The sequence below is a fragment of the Amblyomma americanum genome, chromosome 9 (genome assembly GCF_052857255.1).
Source record: "Amblyomma americanum isolate KBUSLIRL-KWMA chromosome 9, ASM5285725v1, whole genome shotgun sequence".
NCBI lineage: Eukaryota > Metazoa > Arthropoda > Arachnida > Ixodida > Ixodidae > Amblyomma > Amblyomma americanum.
The window spans coordinates 9,296,350-9,315,589 of NC_135505.1; the positions used below are offsets into that span (position 1 = coordinate 9,296,350).

Below are 19,240 nucleotides of genomic sequence, written 5' to 3' on the forward strand. Positions count from 1 at the left end.
TTTAGCAACCCTTTTAACAGTACCTCTTTCTGGGCTAGTTGGTGTAACATTGTGTAACAAAAGTAAAACCAGCGCTAATTTTTACCCTAACCACACAGAAAGACCAGACAGGACGGGCTCTGTCCTGCCTGGTCTTTCTTTGTGGCTTGGGTAAAAATTAGCGCTGTTTGTACTTTTGTTTAGCTACTCATAAGAAGCAAGTCTCACGAGAAATCATCGAGACTATTTACATATCAAGACAGGAAAGTTCATTTATTAGCAAACCATTTACTTGATTTATTCACAAATGAAAATTGGGTCACTGACCAAGTCGAAAGATGAAAAATGACGTTTCGGGTCCCATACGGGGCCCTTGTTCACAATGAGGCTGTCACAGAAGAAGGAATGGTTATATACGCTTCAGAATCTTCTGCAATCTTTTCACGTAGATAGGATGTAGCGTGCCCTGATTCTTGTTTAGCGTGTTGGCCGTTGTCTGGATGATTAGGGATTCTAGATGAAGTCTTGCAGATAGGTTTCTTTCCGTCGCCAATATTTCCACCTCATCCCAGCCAATCTCGTGGCCAGTGGACAGCACGTGCTCTGCAACTGCATTTTTGCTGCGCGCTTGTTTCTGACGTCGCCCTGGTGCTCCTTCATGCGCCGCTGGAAGTTCCCGGTTTCCCCAATGTAGACGGAGGGGCAGTCGCTGCAAGGGATCCTATAAACAACGCCAGGGAACTTGGCACGTGGTAGCGGGTCCTTCACGAGGCCCTTTCTAGGATTTTCCGTAAACACGAAGTGCACATTGCACACGTGCCAACTAGCAAACTGCGAGCCGATGTGATCAACGTGAAGGACCCGCTACCACGTGCCAAGTTCCCTGGCGTTGTTTATAGGATCCCTTGCAGCGACTGCCCCTCCGTCTACATTGGGGAAACCGGGAACTTCCAGCGGCGCATGAAGGAGCACCAGGGCGACGTCAGAAACAAGCGCGCAGCAAAAAATGCAGTTGCAGAGCACGTGCTGTCCACTGGCCACGAGATTGGCTGGGATGAGGTGGAAATCTTGGCGACGGAAAGAAACCTATCTGCAAGACTTCATCTAGAATCCCTAATCATCCAGACAACGGCCAACACGCTAAACAAGAATCAGGGCACGCTACATCCTATCTACGTGAAAAGATTGCAGAAGATTCTGAAGCGTATATAACCATTCCTTCTTCTGTGACAGCCTCATTGTGAACAAGGGCCCCGTATGGGACCCGAAACGTCATTTTTCATCTTTCGACTTGGTCAGTGACCCAATTTTCATTTGTGAATAAATCATGCTTCGCCCTGACCAGACGGTGTTCCGTCGAACCTTGGACTATGTAAACCATTTACTTCTTTAAGCGCAAAGGAACTTAGACACATGTGGAACTGACTTTTATTTTCAGTTTCTTTTGCTTTTCCTTCATTGGAGCAATTGTGTTTCCTGCTTTTTACGTCATATTTTTTGTTATTCAGCATCCCCAGCTTTTTAATTTTTTGCCCCGGATTTCTGATGGTGTTGTCATTTTAGTCGGTGGTCACTTTAACGCCCCTCATTCGGACGGGGGGTACCCCACTTCAAGCCACCGTGGTAGGCGTGTGCGGGACGCACTCGCGGATGTGCTGTTTGCTTTACTCACCCATCCAGATTCACCAGCGCGGACTGTGCGCCATGCTCGTAGTCCAAAATATGCTCTGGACCTTACGTGGGGGTAAAGACCCGGAACTCCCTCGTGGCACCTGGAGCCAGACTGCAGGGGAAGTGACCACCATCCTGTCATCATCGGTCTCCATCCATCAATGGCCCACCGATTACGCCGTTGGTGTTCTGTGGTCAATTGGGACACCTTTCGCACCACCGTCGAAAATCTCTCTCTACAATAATCTAGACTACTTGTGGACTGCACACAAACTGCGCTGAATAAGGCTACTGCTGTCACCTGGACTTACGTGAATCGCCCGGCGCCGGATGTGGGTCTGCTTAACCTGTAGGCTGCTCGCCGACAAGCGGAGATGGCAGTTTCCCGAGACCCCACTTCTGCGCAAGCACAGACAAGGCTGAATTACCTTACTGCCAAGGCTCGCATATATGAACGCGATCTCTCGCGACGGCAGTGACATGCGTGGTGTGAGCAGTTCTCGACAAAGTCATCGAGTGCTGCTCTCTGGCGAACGTTCCGTGCAATGGAACATGGTTTCCGTCGTCCTGACGCAGCGGCCACAGCATGGTTTGCAGTTATGTTAGCTCCGGTTGATTTCGCCAGAGAGGCAGCGCGGAAGGTTTTCCCTAAGTATGATGCGTTGCCTCCAAGGGTCATAGGAGCTCCCTTGGCTGTCATTCAACCATATGACGATAAGCTCGCATCTACAGCCCACGCCGAGGGAATTGCAAGCCCATTTTCAATGCCCGAGTTGCTTGCAGCAATAGACGAGGCCCGTCGGAAGACTGCGCCCGGTCCGGACTCCATTCCGTACGAGGTTTACAAGAACTTAAGTTCCGATGTACTGCCTCAACTCCTCGCCACTTTTAACAAGGTATGGATAGAAGGCGTCGTACCAGAAACCTGGAAATCGGCTATTGTGATCGCCATACCCAAGCCGGGGAAGCCGCCGACAGACCTAAGAAATTTCCTGCCTATATCGCTTACGCCAACATTATGGAAGCTTACCGAAAACTGCTTGCCACACGACTGTCGTGGTGGCTTGAGCACCATGGTTTCTACCATCCCGCCCAAATTGGCTTTCGTACGTCCATAGGTTCAGAAGATGGACTGGCTGTGTTGGCGTCAGCAGTTCTGGACTCAACTCGCAGCCACAATGTACGTACTGTACTGGCCATGGACGTTGAAAAGGCGTACGATAATATCAGTCATGCTGCCTTCCTGGAATCGCTTGAAATGCTGCATTTCTCCGTTAGAGTGCACAATTTCGTTAAATGGATGGATGGATGGATGGATGGATGGATGGATGGATGGATGGATGGATGGATGGATGGATACGGCTGAACCCTTTACATCGGGTGGTGGCTCTAGCCACCTAGCCATGTCTTGTGAAATTTTACTCCTGTCTTGCTTTTAGCCACCAATCAGATAACCTTCGCTTGGTTACTTCTAACCTCTTAAAATCCACTTTCCCTTCACTATCCCTAAACCCCAATGCCTTGGGTAAGTCAGCCCCGCTGCCTTCCACTGTAGGGTGAAGCCCTTTACAGAAAAGTATCAAGTGTTCAACAGGGTGAGTTGTTGGGATAGTTGGTGTTCGGATTTTACAGGCATATTTTTAGCGCAAAGGACGGGACGAGATACAGACAAGACGAGCACGGGCGCTACTGACAACAGCTTTATTGAAGAAAGATCGAGGCATATAAATACATATCTGGCCAGCGCCAGCGCTACCTAACAAGGAACTTGGAATCACAGCAGATGACGCGATAGGAAATTGATCTCAGCATTATACAAAACGACAGACGTGTCACTAACGCAGTTCTGACCCCCTTTCCTGATAAAGAAAGCTTCCAAAGTTTCACGGGCAGTTTTTTGACAACTTCTGCCAAGGATTGAAGCACTCCGGAACCGTGGCTCACACTTGGTGCAAGCAATGCAGTGGGCAACTAAATTCGTGCGTTCCTTATTGTAGATATCTTTAGCATGCTCCCGGAGTCGATCGTTTACGCAGCGCCCTGTCTGGCCGATGTACACCTTGCCACATGACAGGGGAATCCTGTACACGACGCTCATAGCGCACTGCACAAACCGTTTTTCGTGGTTCTTATGACAGCCCCTTTTTTTGTCTTCGCAAGTAATGCGGCGGCTCAGCTGAGCAAGTTTCTTAGGGGCTGAAAAAACCATAGGCACGTCAAACCTATTAGCCACCTTTTTCAGGTTGTGGGATACCTTGTGCAGGTACGGTACCACTTCCGGCTTTTGCTTACCATCCATAGTCTTTGCTGCAGATGTGCGCTTACCAGGATTCATTTTTTTGAGGAGCGTTTCCGCGACTGCCATCACGACCGACCCAGGGAAGCCGGCTGAAAACAGCCTACCCAATTGGTGCTCAAAACTTGCCTGCATCTCATGGACACACGACTTCCTTAGCGCCGAATCCAAGCAGAGAGTTGCTATGCCTCTCTTTACTATTTTCGAATGAGAGGAGTCGTACGGCAAGAGCTCTTTTTGTGCTCGGGGAGAATACGCCCAGCAGACGTGCTTTTCCCTGAACATAAGCCTCAAGTCTAAAAACTGAAGAATCCCTTCGACTGGAAGTTCGTAGGTAAAACTTGCATTGATGAAAATGGTGCTGTGGCTTTCCAGAATGCTGCAGGTTTGACGGTAGACAACTTTTTAGGCCTTTTAGAATTTTATCTTCGTTCCACTTTTATCAAATTTGACGACCAGTTTTATCTACAAAAGAAGGGCATTTGCATTGGTTCATGCATCGCCCCTGGCTTGTGCAACATTTTTTTATCATATATTGATCGCTCTTTACACGATCATTTTAATCATTTTAACAATGACAAAGTCCTTAAAGTTTTTCGTTTTATGGACGACTTTTTAATTGTTTTAAACAACCTCTGCCCCATTTCTAATGAGCGAACACTACAGTGTGTTCTTGATGATTTTAAACTACATGGCAGAGGGCTCAGTTTTACCTACGAACTTCCAGTCGAAGGGAGTCTTCAGTTTTTAGACTTGAGGCTTATGTTCAGGGAAAAGCACGTCTGCTGGGCGTATTCTCCCCGAGCACAAAAAGAGCTCTTGCCGTACGACTCCTCTCATTCGAAAATAGTAAAGAGAGGCATAGCAACTCTCTGCGTGGATTCGGCGCTAAGGAAGTCGTGTGTCCATGAGATGCAGGCAAGTTTTGAGCACCAATTGGGTAGGCTGTTTTCAGCCGGCTTCCCTGGGTCGGTCGTGATGGCAGTCGCGGAAACGCTCCTCAAAAAAATGAATCCTGGTAAGCGCACATCTGCAGCAAAGACTATGGATGGTAAGCAAAAGCCGGAAGTGGTACCGTACCTGCACAAGGTATCCCACAACCTGAAAAAGGTGGCTAATAGGTTTGACGTGCCTATGGTTTTTTCAGCCCCTAAGAAACTTGCTCAGCTGAGCCGCCGCATTACTTGCGAAGACAAAAAAAGGGGCTGTCATAAGAACCACGAAAAACGGTTTGTGCAGTGCGCTATGAACGTCGTGTACAGGATTCCCCTGTCATGTGGCAAGATGTACATCGGCCAGACAGGGCGCTGCGTAAACGATCGACTCCGGGAGCATGCTAAAGATATCTACAATAAGGAACGCACGAATTTAGTTGCCCACTGCATTGCTTGCACCAAGTGTGAGCCACGGTTCCGGAGTGCTTCAATCCTTGGCAGAAGTTGTCAAAAAACTGCCCGTGAAACTTTGGAAGCTTTCTTTATCAGGAAAGGGGGTCAGAACTGCGTTAGTGACACGTCTGTCGTTTTGTATAATGCTGAGATCAATTTTCTATCGCGTCATCTGCTGTGATTCCAAGTTCCTTGTTAGGTAGCGCTGGCGCTGGCCAGATATGTATTTATATGCCTCGATCTTTCTTCAATAAAGCAGTTGTCAGTAGCGCCCGTGCTCGTCTTGTCTGTATCTCGTCCCGTCCTTTGCGCTAAAAATATGCCTGTAAAATCAAGTGTTCAGCTGTTTCCTCCTCCTCTCCGCACGCAATGCACAAAGTGTCTATCTCCTGGTACCTGACTCTATACGTCTTAGTCCGCAAAACTCCAGTCCTGGCCTCAAACAACAAAGAACTTCCCCTACAATTACATAGATATTTTCTTTGACAATTTCCTGTTTAAAGGTCCGGTATGTTTCCAGTGCCGATTTCGTCAGCATCCCTGTTTTCCACAAGGCTCTCTCTGTTCCTTTAACCTTTTTCTTAACCGATAATTGCTTATTTGGCCCCTTACTGCTGTCCAGATATTTGCTTGTCAATTTTCTAGTTCGCTTTTGCCATTTCGTGTCAACATTCTTTATATACAGGTATCTGAAAACATTCCTAGCCCACCGCTTTTCCTCCATCCTTCTCAATCGTTCCTCAAATGCCATCTTACTGCTAGCCTCTCTGCTCTCGAAAGACGCCCATCCCATATCACCCTGTACCCCCTGATTTGGTGTATTGCCATGTGCTCCCAAAGCTAACCTCCCTACACTCTAATCTCGGTAACCCTTAATATAGGTGCACACTTTCACAAATTTGTGCACCGATAATTTTCAGAGTTACAGCGTACCGCATACGTTTTAGCAGTTACACTGTACCTTTGAATTTGGTGTCTGCCATGAACTGGATGCAGGTTACGCTGTAACCCTAAGCGTTGCTCTCATTTTTGAGAAATTTAAAGGTTAAGCGGTAACCCTCAATCTTACCGTCAGCTGTTAATATTTTGCAAGTTACGTCGCAACCTTAATCCTATCTTAGTACTTCACAGGTTACATGTGAACTCTCAATTCCTTCTTTCAATTTATGCACTCATGCATACTGACGCCCTTGCGTTTCACCTCCGAAACGCAGCTCGGTTCGAACATAAGACCTCTGGCTCAGTAGCCGAGGTCCCATGGAGGTTCGAACCACTATGGCGGGTTAATGTGTCAACAAATAAGTCTTCGACCCGTCCAAGTTGAAGATAACTGTACTGCGCAGTAGTAAAATGCGCGCTTCAATGTTAAGCCGCAGTTGTGCACGTGTAAAAAGGAACAAATGGTATGAGGCACAATTTGTTTTATTGAACCTCACTGCTTGAAAATAATATACATAGTGAGAACGGGCCAGACTTTGGCTGTGTAAAGATTACTAACAAACCTTCGCGGCAAGCTCCACAGCTTTACAATATCTTATTCAAAACAGTCAGGAACTTCCTCAGGCGCGCTGAAACAAGGCCCCTAGGAATAATTTCCCCCGGCAGCACTATTTTTTGCACCAGAAAAAGAATTTCTGAAAAAGCAGAGGGATACTCCAAGTTCTTGACATAATAGATGAGAAGACAAATAATTAATGCACGCTGCAGGCCACCTGAGGACACTCTGATGACTTCGTTTAGGCTGCCAGCAAAAACAAACGTTCAGTCCGTGGAAGAGTAGATGTGAGGCGCCATCACTTGTACTTCGCCTGCCGGCAGTGCCGCCTACAAAAACAAAAGGAAGAGGTACTTAACACAGAAGTGAGTTACCTGCTCCCATACGAAGCAGTTTAATAGTGCTCTAAGAGTCATGGTTGCGACATACAGGCGAGAAAGATTTATCGTACACTCGTTTCACTGCTTTATCTCTCCTGTTATGCAGATTTTTAAAGGAGATTGGAAGCACAAGGTGCACCTCAATTACACAATTCGGCCGCCGCGGTGGCTCAGTGGTTATGGCACTCGGCTGCTGACCCGAAAGACGCGGGTTCGATACCGGCCGCGGCGGTTGAATTTCTTTGGAGGAGAAATTCTAGAGGCCCGTGTACTGTGCGATGTCAGTGCACGTTAAAGAACCCCAGGTGGTCGAAATTTCCGGAGCCCTCCGCTACGGCGTCTCTCATAGCCTTAGTCGCTTTCGGACGTTAAACCCCATCAAACCAAACCATCAATTACACAATTCATCTTTAAATCTCATTCAGCTATCTAAACTTTAGCAAGGCTGTTGACACACCCTCACGCCTTGAGGCAATGGAAATCACGGCGGCAAGCGAATAGACACGGGAAACACGCATTGTACGCCGGCCGGCATGATGGATGGAAAGCGCTAGACCAAGTAATGCATAGTAACAGCGCCTCGCGCCATGTGTTCGCCCGACATTACATTGCCTACGGGATCGGCCTATTCACCAATTACTGGGAAGATAAAGAAGGGTAGGCTCAGAAGTTCGCGCCTTCACCGTACCCTGTTCTCTCCCTCTTTCATATCCCTCTCCCATATCTAAACATGGCAGCGGCCGACTGCCTATATATAGTCACGGTCATAGGTGCGCGCTCTTTCATCTTTCTTCAATCTCACGAAAACAAATGCCTTTCAGCCATCGATACCCTCCCATTCCCTTGAGATGACGACGGCCACTATCACTTTATAATAATGCACTTGAAGCTAGCGGGCTCTTCGTCATAATCAGTATTTTCGGAGCCCCCGCGCTATCGCTTTATTTTTATAATTCGCAATTAGTGCCCAGAAAAATTTGGTACTGATGCAGCAACTCCGTTACTCTTGAGAAGATTTTGTCGTAGATTTACCTTCGGGTTCGCAGTGCTATTCTGCACCAAATTAATGTCGAAAACCTCTTCAATGGAAGCACGTGAGGTGCAGTGGAAAACAGGATATTCTTTTTTCGATCATGTAATCCTGAAATAGGCTGTAGCAGTGTTTCGTGGATTATGACGAAGAGTCCGCTAGCTTCAAGTGCATTATTATAAAGTGATAGTGGCCCTCGCCATCTCAAGGGAATGGGAGGGTATCGATGGCTGAAAGGCATTTGTTTTCGCGAGATTGAATAAAGATGAAAGAGCACGCACCTATGACCGCGACTATATATTCTTTTTCGATCATGTAATTCTGAAATAGGCTGTAGCAGTGTTTCGTGCTTGCTGTCGTTGACATCATTACAGGGGGAGGTCAGTAAAGAAAATACGAAACCCTGCTTAATGAGAATGAAAACTTGAAAAATACTAGTAAGTTATCAAAAGGTTCCCATGCAAATATCATTGCTTGCTTTGCAATCCATAACTAAAATATACTTATTCAAGGATTTGAACCGCGTAAAACACTGCACAAGAAATTAGCCACACCAGGCCATGAAGCAACACAAGCAGTGGTTTTTGCTACATCATTTCTGCCCTCTTGCCTATGATGATACCATGCTTTGCACTTTTCAGCCCTTCAGGTACAAGTTATCCATACTCCACATCTTGCTGCCGTAAAAGGTATTTCCCTAATGATATTTATGGGCGTCATTTAAAACTACAACCAGCCAATGTAAGGTTAATTGGGTCAACACGAGATCCTTCCTCAGAATGCCTTATAAATGCATACAAAACTCCTATTGCAACACAACACAACAGATAAAATATTGGAAAGTCTGTACTGCAGTGCTCCCATCATGCATCCACCTGCTACTGAAAGATGTGCATTATAAGAGGAAACAAAAATTTGGATGGCTCTCAAAACATCGAGGGTGGACTCTCTTTGCTCCTTCTCCGAGAACACTTCTGCAGCAGTTGCAAGCCTTTTTTCAAGATCCACAATACTGGCATGAAAGCGAAGTTCCACTTTAATGCAGACCTGCAAAAATACCAAATGATCAAAATGAGCATTATTCGGCACTATATGTAACTCATTAACAAAAAACAAACTCATTTCTTGTAGACTACTTTGCAATATTAGAAATCACTAGATGTGATTCTTCCACACCTTTGGCTAACCTATTATAGGATCAAATATATGGTGTAGAGCAATTAGAAAAAGAGATGCTGATGGCTTGACACATCACACTACGAAAAACGTTATGAGCTACTGAATCATTTAGGCCGACCAGATGTTCTACTTGAGAACACAGCGCTTGCAGACAAAGGACCAGAACAAGAAGGACACACACCTGCGCAGGTGTGTGTCCTTCTTGTTCTGGTCCTTTGTCTGCAAGCGCTGTGTTCTCAAGATGTACCCCAACCAACTCGCCCAGCAACAAACCTTGCTCAGATGTTCTAGGCAACCCTGGCAGATAATGTTACAACACTCAGCAAAGCAATCATGAGATGTCACTCTACACATTGTTTTCGGAACCTCAAGCCTGACAGAATTACATCTCACACTCTTGTGCCATATCACAGTGCAAGAGCAGTTGCGAGCTTACAATTTCTTCCATCAAGAAGTACTGTGGGAGGGGGTCCATGTGTGTTTTTAGCCGGTCTGGAAGTGTAATCTCAAGTAGGACCCTCATTCTTGCAATGTCGTAGATAACACCATTCAAGCTGCTTGAAGATAAGGCCTGAAATGAATGTGAGCAATGTACAACAACCACAAATTCAGATGCACAGCTGGCGTGAAAATGCTGAGACATTTTAATTAGCAAATGTGTAACTGCAAACCTGCAACTCCGCAGCAGCATCCTCTTTTGTAATGGCTGGGGGAGATTGAGCCACGGTGGAAAATCTTTTTTTTTCCCTGTGCCTCCGAACTTTTCTTCCAATTGACAGCCTCCTTATGAACACACTCTGCAACACAAAATCACCGTGACGGCTGAATATTGCATGTCTTCAGATAGACCAGCATGCCTGGTTGAATAATTTAACGTTTGTTACTATTAAAACCTCGCCTTCTAATTTCATTACAAGCATTATTCTCCCTTTCTACCAGGATACCAAACATGCCTACCTTTAGGTCATTTAGTATCACCCTAGATAAATGACTCACATAAACCTGGTTTCGTGTTCGACGAAGATTGCTGCCCGGTTGGGGATCATCCCACTTGAGAAGTGGGTACTTTGTAAGAAGTGCGTCTCCAAGAGCCTTGTACAGCCAGTGGCACTCTGCTGTGTTGTTGCTCATTATAAGATCATTTCACTACAGGTTATGAAAGAAAAGAAACATGCTAGACATGTGGACAATATCAGAAGCATGCAATAGCATTTTGCTGAGATATAAAGCAAATAAAATCTGTGCATATAGATGAAAACAATAGCATTCATAAGCTTGCATTCTGCACATAGTAAAGTTGCACTTACTCCAAAAACAATGCAATTTCTGCACGGAGCTGCTTGCAGAGCCTTTTTTGCTTGATTTCAGAAACCATTTTTCCGTACAGGACTGGTTGCACACCTTCAGAAAATGCTGGCATGTTTCGAAGAAGCCAATCATAGATTTCCTGGGATGAAGAAAGTCACTTTATCGCAATAATTTACACTACATCTGCAGGCTCCAAATTGTAAAAAAAAAACAGTGTTTCTGCAAAATCACTTAAAGTGGGGACTCGTGCAGGCACCTTGTAATGGCGTAAAGCTTACCATGTTTCGCATATGTGAAAAGTGGCCATGGATAGAAAAGGGATTCAGGATTGATGACCAAGGAATGTGTAGTTTTCATGAGAACATAGGCATTCACACGCTTTGAGTATGCGGCATTAAGCAATATATGCACCACGAAGAAAAGGCTGTCTTTCCAAACTACAATGTTTTCTAGTTCACCAAATAGTTGCTCACCATCTTCGCAAAATACTATGACATTGGACACAGAAAATTTCACATTAGAAACAAAAGCAAATGGCACAGATGTAGCAGCCTGTCCGATTTCACTTGATTCTAACCCACAGCGCAGGAAGGCAGCAGTCAAAATGAAAGGCATACCTAATTGTATACCGCCGTTGTGGTGTGCACTTGCTACCTTAGGGCGATGTGGTCCTTCCCACAAGTCACTAGACATCTTCATCTGAAAATAGTCAGCTACTGATAGTGGAATATTTCTAAAATTCCAAAATTTTTTCGACTTTGGAAGGCTATTTTTGCTTTCGAATCGCATCGTCCAGTGATGATGAGAAGGACCAAAGCGCCTTATTTGTGTTGTCATATGCAGGAGCATGTGCAGTTTCAGCAGGAATAGATCTGAGCCATAAAGTTTCACAAAAAGTTCACTGTGGCGCGCAATTAAATCCTCAACATTCCCAAGTGCATCTGAAGATATTACGGGTGAAAGCAACAACTGGGAGATGATGCATAGCAACAGAAAGCACTCACAATGTAGCTCATCCTCAGCACAGTCTGGCATAAAGTTATCTATCATAAAAAGAAAGTGCAACATGAGTACAATGCTAGAACTAGCTGAATAAGGAAAACTGCAGTCTGGAACAAAAGGTCGAGGATAGTCACTTTTGCTCACAAGTTCATGAAAGCAAAACTGGGATATGACATTGTTGAGTTGGGTTAAGATAACCCATGATGCATCTCTAACAATAAACTTGATAAAGAGTGACAACTCATGGGGAACAATGCCCTCCAGCAATATATGCATGGGGTCATACAACAGATCTGTAAGGAGTGAAAAGTGGGAGATCTTCTCGAGTACAGACCTTGAATTGATGCCACATTTTGCAGAAAGTTCAGTTCGATTTTTTTTTGAGTCAGCAGTATCCAGCTGCAGCAACCAGTTTTCATACTGGCCCTGTGTGCGCAGTGGGCACTCTATCTCATAATGAAACAGGTGAAATTCTGTTGTTGGCACCATGCATGATCTGCATGCAAGGCAAACATTCCTGCTAAATGCTTCTTTGAATCCTCCGATGTTATGGCACGACAAAGAGTCGCCAACGTAAGCAAGCACGAATCCAAAAAATGTGTTCTCACCATGCAATGTCTTTAGTTTGCACCCAGTTTCTAAATCATTAACTGTAGAAAAGAAATCATAAAGTAGACTGCCTTTTGCTTTTGCTGGCTTCAGATCTTTTGAATTTCCTACTGCCAGAAGAAAAATGTTACTTAATTTAGACCTCTCAGATGGTGTGATGTTAACAAATGAGACATAAAATACTGTCAGTTTGCCTCTTAAACCACGTTTCATACCAATCACATTTGCCAATTCAATGTCATCACAATAAAGCAGCATTACAACCAAGTTTTCTTCATGAGAGCGCACAACTGGGTGGTTTTGAAATCTAGTGCCATCGGTGAAATCTTTCAATAGATGGCTTTCTGAAGAACCAGCTATGGATTGAAAGCGGCTCAAAAAGCTTGGGTGGTGCATCAAATTTTCAAGTAGGTCTCTTAAAGGAATAAAATAGCCTTTCTCTCCAGAAGGAAATATCACTTCCTTTGGAGGAACATAGATTCTTTGAGAAGTGTACATTGCCTTGCGTGCTTTAGAATTATTAACAGCAGAAACATCAAGTGTTACACCAGCGGTCATCAGAATATCCTGCACTCCGTTTACTACAACATCTACAGCTGCTTTCGAGCAACGGTGCTGTGCCTCAAGTTGTCGTGCTAGACATGACAGCTTAGTCAGCAAATGTGAATTTGATGATGTTTCGGAAGCCTCTATACAACTCTCTGTATCAAAACCTTCAAGGCTCAGCTGCTCACTGGAGCTACTCGCAGGCCAAACAGTTGTAATACGTGCTGCATGTCCTCCAGCCTGAGCCCCACAGATCCGCGTGTCATTCATATCAACGTACACACAAACATTACTTTCATCAGCTTTTGAGCAATCATTATCAATGTGCAACTTGTAATGTGACATGTGGAGAAACCATTTGTGACACTTTACACACACTAATTTTACGTTATTCTTATGTACATCTCTTATGTGGCATGAAAATGCATAAAAGTATCTTGTGGTGAACCTGCATGCAGTGCAGGTGTGCCTTCTGACCTTGGGCTTTGTGGGCGGTTTTGAGAGCTGGCAGATGCGGCTGTCGTCTTCCATGCCAGAGTTGGTATGGTGCACCTCTTCTGTATCTGTAGACATGAGAATGACTGAAGTGAGATACCTGTATCTGACTTCATGCATTTTGTATGCTAGATCTGGCACAGCATAAAATGTGCATTTTCCATCAGTGCTAAACTAGAAGAGAGAGTACGGTAAGGGTGCAGGAAAAGTGTATACTGCAAAATTTGTGCTGATCGCATGAAAGTCAAAATTATTGCACAAGCAGGTATACTGCAGAAAGTCCCACATCAGATCGATCAGGATTTCAAATTGCTGTACTCTTAAAGATTGTAAATGTTTATCTGCAGCTACTTTAATTTGTAGCTCAACATAGGTGGAAAAGCAATTCTAAAAAAAAGCGTTCCTGCCCATTCCGCCAGCTGTTGTTTCTAGATAAAGAACTCAAATCATTATTGTTTTCATACGCTGCCCACAACAAGGGGCAGGACACTGTGTATTTCGTCTGAACCTTATGCCATCATAAGGGGAAATGCCTTCAATCCAGCAGACGATATATACATAAATAAAACTGTTATTCATGTGCTATGAGGTAAAGCCACATTCCTGTTTGGTGATGAGACGCACTTTGTGAAGTGCTAGGTGGCGCCAAAAATGAAGAATGTGGATCGCCTTGCGTGCCGTGATCACTCCAATCTGAAAGTTTATGCAAATAAATATTTCATGACAACCAGAAACTGGCACGGCTGATATGCTGCAACACCCCCAAATTTGTGCATGCAGTTTAATTTTCATAAATAATTCCCAATATCCTGTAAAAGCCACAGCATACTATGCAATCACTAAAAAAAGTAATATCTCTTTAGCTTAGGAGTAACACAAAATTTCCACGTCTTTCAGAAAATATTAAATATACAACCATTCTCCACCAATTATTGGATATTATAGCTGAAGTTGGGTCCCTACAAAAACAAAACCTGCAAAATTAAAAAAAAACGGACTGCACTGTGTTGTCAACACACGACAAAGCCTTTGCATTTTCTAGCAGATGTCGGTCTAAATACGTTGCTGCACATTAGGCGTACTAAACAGTCTCGGCCTTTCAAGCAACACCGAACACAGCAGACCTTGTCGGGAACATAATTACTGCCTCTCCCATACTCGAGAGTAGATATAAGCATGAAATTGTTCTATAGGGACCCCAGTGGATTTGGCGCATAGGGACATGAGCGGCAGCATAATCATGGCTTTCTATGCAAGGGCAAGCAGTCTTCTGCTGTGGTTTATACCTCACAAAGCGATTGCTTCCTGCAAGACGCTTTTCACCTCTTCCTACATGAGGCTCCATAATTTCCATGCGCAGAGAATGCATAAGCTGCCAAATGTGCGGGTGTCCCACCTATGTTTTGAAGTCACCACTCAGTTGCCCATTGTCAAAATAGGTAGGATACCAATTTCAGTCAAATTCGGATGAAGGCAAATTTTTGAAGACCAGAGGGCCAACTTTTGGAGGCGGCCCACCTAAATTTTAACGCCACCACTTAATTCGCCAGACTGAAATTAGGCTGGACACCAATATTGGTGAAATTCGACAGGTCAAATTTCTAGGGCCCAGAGAGGCAACTTTCGGAGGCGGCCCACCTATATTTGGAAGTCAGCACTGAATTAGCCATACTCAAAATGTTTAAACACCTATTGTTGTCAAATTCGGACAGGGCGAAATCTTGGGGGTCCTGAAAGGCAAATTTTGGAGCAGGCCCAGATAAATTTTGAAGTCACCGCACAATTGAACGTATTCAAATTATCTTCGACAGCAGTTTTGGTCTAGCGCAAGCCAGTTCAAAATTTTCACATTTTGGTGGTTCAGAGGGTGATTCTATTTTTTTTTCGGAGGTGGGGGGGGGGGGGGGTGGCGTACTCGGACACATGCCGGTCCTGTGCGAGGGGTTAGAGAACAAGGTCATCTGATGAATTCCCGTTTTTCAAAATATTTCCCCTAAACCATCGTGATTAATCTACCTTGAACATTAGCTTCACAAAAAACAAAAATTTGTCGCGCATACATGGCACACTGACCATTTTCGCCCACCGTTTCTTGCGTGGAGACGTCTGGCACATCAACGTTGGTGGTTGCTTCTATTGAACCTGCATTAAAGCAGAGTGCCAGATAGACCGTACACTAGATAAAAAAAATCGGCAAACAACACAATCTCGTGATGTCAAACAAAAGAGAAAGGCGACGCTCAGTTTACCGAGTCAAAATGTCTTCATGCGTTTCCAACAACGCGGCGCGCAGTTCTAACAAAATTCACTACACTGGCTTCACAGGCAAGTGCACATGAAAGCAAAAATACGAGTTCTCAAATGACATGACGTGAGAAATGCTTATCGCGGGGATTCTCAAAACTGCTGTGACTGAGTTAGCCGCAATCTAATGGCACTGCAACCTGCGCTGGGGACTAGAAAGATAAATTGCCCTTTTCGTCGCCAACAGTACAGCTGCAAGGGTGAAATTCATTGCGGAAAAAGCTTAGCCCATTATACAGCCGGCTCCCTAACTATATTTCGATATGCTGTTATAAATATAGCTACTAAATATACTCGCCCTACAGTGTACTTTGTTAAACTAAATATATTTAAGGCACATAGGACATTGAACATTACAAAAATTACGAGGACGCTTAAGCTTCGCTTTAAGAGTAGACGCGACAGCGCCTACCCTTCCTTTTTGGGATGTCCCGGGCCATATTTGGAGGTCTCCATCGTGTTCGCCGTAGTCGAATTAGGCTGGACAGCAATTTTTGTCCTAATCGACCAAGGCGAAATTTCGGGGTTGTGGTGGCTAAATTTAAGAGCGGCCCAGGTCAAGTTTAGAGGTCGCCATTGTGTTCGCCGTAGTCGAATTAGGCTGGACATAAATTTGGTTCAAATCAACCGAGGTCAAATTTCGCAGGTGGGCAGGCCAAATTTGGAGGTCCCCATCGTGTTCGCCACAGCCGAAATAGGCTGGATATCATTTCTGGTCCATATCGGCTGAGGTCAAATTTCGGAGGTGGTTGGGCCAAATTTGGAGGTCACTATCGAGTTCTCCGTAGTTGAATTAGGTTGGGCATAGATTTTTGTCCAAATGGGCCGAAATCATATTTCGGGGGTGGATGGGCCAAATTTGGGTGTGGCCTGGCCCAAATTTGGAGGTCACCACCGTGTTCGTCATATTCGAATTAGGTTGGACATCGGTTTTGTTCCAAATCGGCCAAAAACAAATTTTAGGGGTGGGTGAGACAAAGTTGGGAGTGGCCTGGGCCAAGTTTGGAGGTCGACACCGTGTCCGCCGCAGTCGAATTAGGTCGACTATGGTCCAAATCGGCCGAGGTCAGATGTGTTCACATAGTCGAATTAGGTTGGACATCGAATTTGGTCCTCAGGTGACCTCTGGTTTGATAGGGAGGTAGACACTTTGTGCCCAAAGGAAAAGGATTTTTCGCTCACGTGCAACGCCACCCAGCCACCCTTCACCGACTGTTCCTCCAACACAAATTAGTGCTCCATAGTGCAGCCTATCATAAAGACACCTGGAGAAGAAGGCACGCTGCTTCCGAAACGTGAGGCTCAATTAAGTCGACATTGGATGGATGGATGGATGGATACGGCTGAACCCTTTACATCGGGCGGTGGCTCAAGCCACCTAGCCATGTCTTGTGAAATTTTACTCCTGTCTTGCTTTTAGCCACCAATCAGATAACCTTCGCTTGGTTACTTCTGGCAGCATTGCGCCATTCATAACATACACAATACTCGCAGTCAAAGGCGGCGCAGTCACTATGCCACGTGTGAAAACAGAACAACAGGAATCCCGCACATGTGTTCCCTGTCGAGCTGCTGAGCTCCCTGTTTCATCCGAAAGGTTTACTCACCAAGTCGCACTTAGCGCACAATAATGCACGCAAGCAAAGCAAGAGATGCGCTACACAGAGTTCTACTAAGGCGCTCAATTTCCCCCCTTTGTTCACGTGCAAACAAGCTTGCTACAACAACATAAGTAACCACGAGGTAAAAATCCACGTAAAGGTACTCACCGATCTCGTTTATCTTCTGAGATTTTTCTGAGTAGAAAAACACGAGCGGCTAAGACAATTGTGGAAGCGTTCGTTTGAAATACACTTATCAAACAAACGTAAAAGTGTCAAATAGAGCTGCAAAAATCTGTTAAGAGATTGTCATGCAAAACAAAATGCAATCCATTAGAAGCTGTTGAAGTATTTTAATACTTGCTTTGTAGCAGTGCGCAGGTATATCTCTGGGAGATTGCCACGGGTCCGGTTAATCGTGTTACAAAAGAATGAGGCAGTCGTGATCCTTCCGGCCGACAAGGGGAACGCCACTGTGGTGCTAGATCGGATTGAATATATAAAAAAGATGTCGGCACTTTTGGAGGACAAAAATACCTATACAAAGATAAACCGGGACCCGACCAGAAAGATAGAAGCTGAACTTCAGAAGCTTCTCGCTGATGTATTCAAATACGTCCCCCCGTCCGACGGTCAATATATCTACAACAAGCTACTGTGTCACAATGGCGCCGCTCCTGCCATCTACGGCGTACCAAAAGTGCACAAGGAGGGCACACCGCTCCGTCCAATTGTGGACTTTACACGGTCCCCGTTGAACAAGCTCTCTGGCTACCTTCACCGGGTGCTGGCCCCTCTAGCGGGAAAAACCGCGACGCACGTCCGGAATGCAAGCGACTTCGTCGAGAAGCTAAAGAATGTGCCCATTGACGACACCCAAGTAATGGCTTCTTTCGATGTGAAGCCTCTGTTCACATCTGTGCCTGTGGATTTTGCGGTGGAGTGTTGCAAGAAAGCCCTGAACGAAGACACGACTTTGCCTGAACGAACCCCGATTGAAGCCGACGACCTCTGCCGACTCCTAAAATTCTGCCTCTCGAATACTTATTTCACCTTCAACAAGAACTTCTACAGACAGACTTTCGGAACAGCCATGGGTGCCTCAGTTTCTGTAGTATGTGCTAACCTTGCCTTAGAATCAATAGAATCCGCAGCACTTGCCTCATTCGACCCCCCACCGCAGTTTTTTGTACGCTGTGTCGATGACTGCTTCTCTGTCATCAACCGGCCAGACGTACACAGGTTTCTAGCGCACCTCAACACGTTCCAGCAAAGCATTCAGTTCACCCTAGAGGAGGAAGTGGATGGCCACATCGCTTTCCTCGACGTCCTCGTGGAACGCTCACCGCATTCTCTGCAAACCACCGTCTATCGTAAACCCACTCACACCGGAAGGTACCTAAACTTTCAGTCATCTCATCCCATCGGGCACAAGCGCTCAGTCGCGGCGTCTCTGTTCAACCGCGCATTTAGGATATGCTCAAGTCCTAAGCGCAGAGCAGCAGAAGTGAAACAGGTCAGGCAAGACCTGATACGGAACGGTTACCCAGCCCAAATACCACGATCCCAGGAACGACGCGCCTCTGCTCCGACTATCCGAACTGACGCATGCGCAAAGAAGCGGGTGCCGATTCCGTATGCCCACGGTGTGAGTGAGAACCTTGCTCGCATCTTTTCAGATTATAACATTCATGTGGCCCACGTCCCGTCGTGCAAACTTCGGCAACGCCTCTTGCAAGTCAAGGACCCTCTTGACATCGATATCTTTCCCGGCGTGATCTACAAGATCCCCTGTCATGATTGCGACGCTTCCTATATCGGAGAAACAGGTAAACTCAAGACAACGCTCAAACAGCACCAAAATGACGTCGCCAAAGGAAAATCTATCTCAAACGCTTTGGCGCAACATCATCAAGAAACTGGCCATATCATCGACTGGGACGCAGCACGTGTAATT

General features: G+C 45.4%; 1 protein-coding gene and 1 long non-coding RNA gene across 2 annotated transcripts in view; one reads left to right on the top strand and one right to left on the bottom strand.

Annotated features, from left to right (window-relative positions):
- The window catches only part of LOC144105161 (uncharacterized), a 52,387-nt gene that overhangs the window by 27,008 nt on the left and 6,139 nt on the right, over positions 1-19,240 (top strand). The gene's annotated exons all lie outside the window — the stretch shown is intronic.
- Positions 10,958-12,733, bottom strand: LOC144105040 (uncharacterized). Its single transcript, XM_077638255.1, has one exon. The coding sequence runs from the start codon at positions 12,731-12,733 to the stop codon at positions 10,958-10,960; it is 1,776 nt and encodes a 591-aa protein (XP_077494381.1).

Coding starts and splice junctions, on each gene's coding strand:
- LOC144105040 (XM_077638255.1), bottom strand. CDS start 12,733: ATGCACCACCCAAGCTTTTTGAGCCGCTTTCAATCCATAGCTGGTTCT.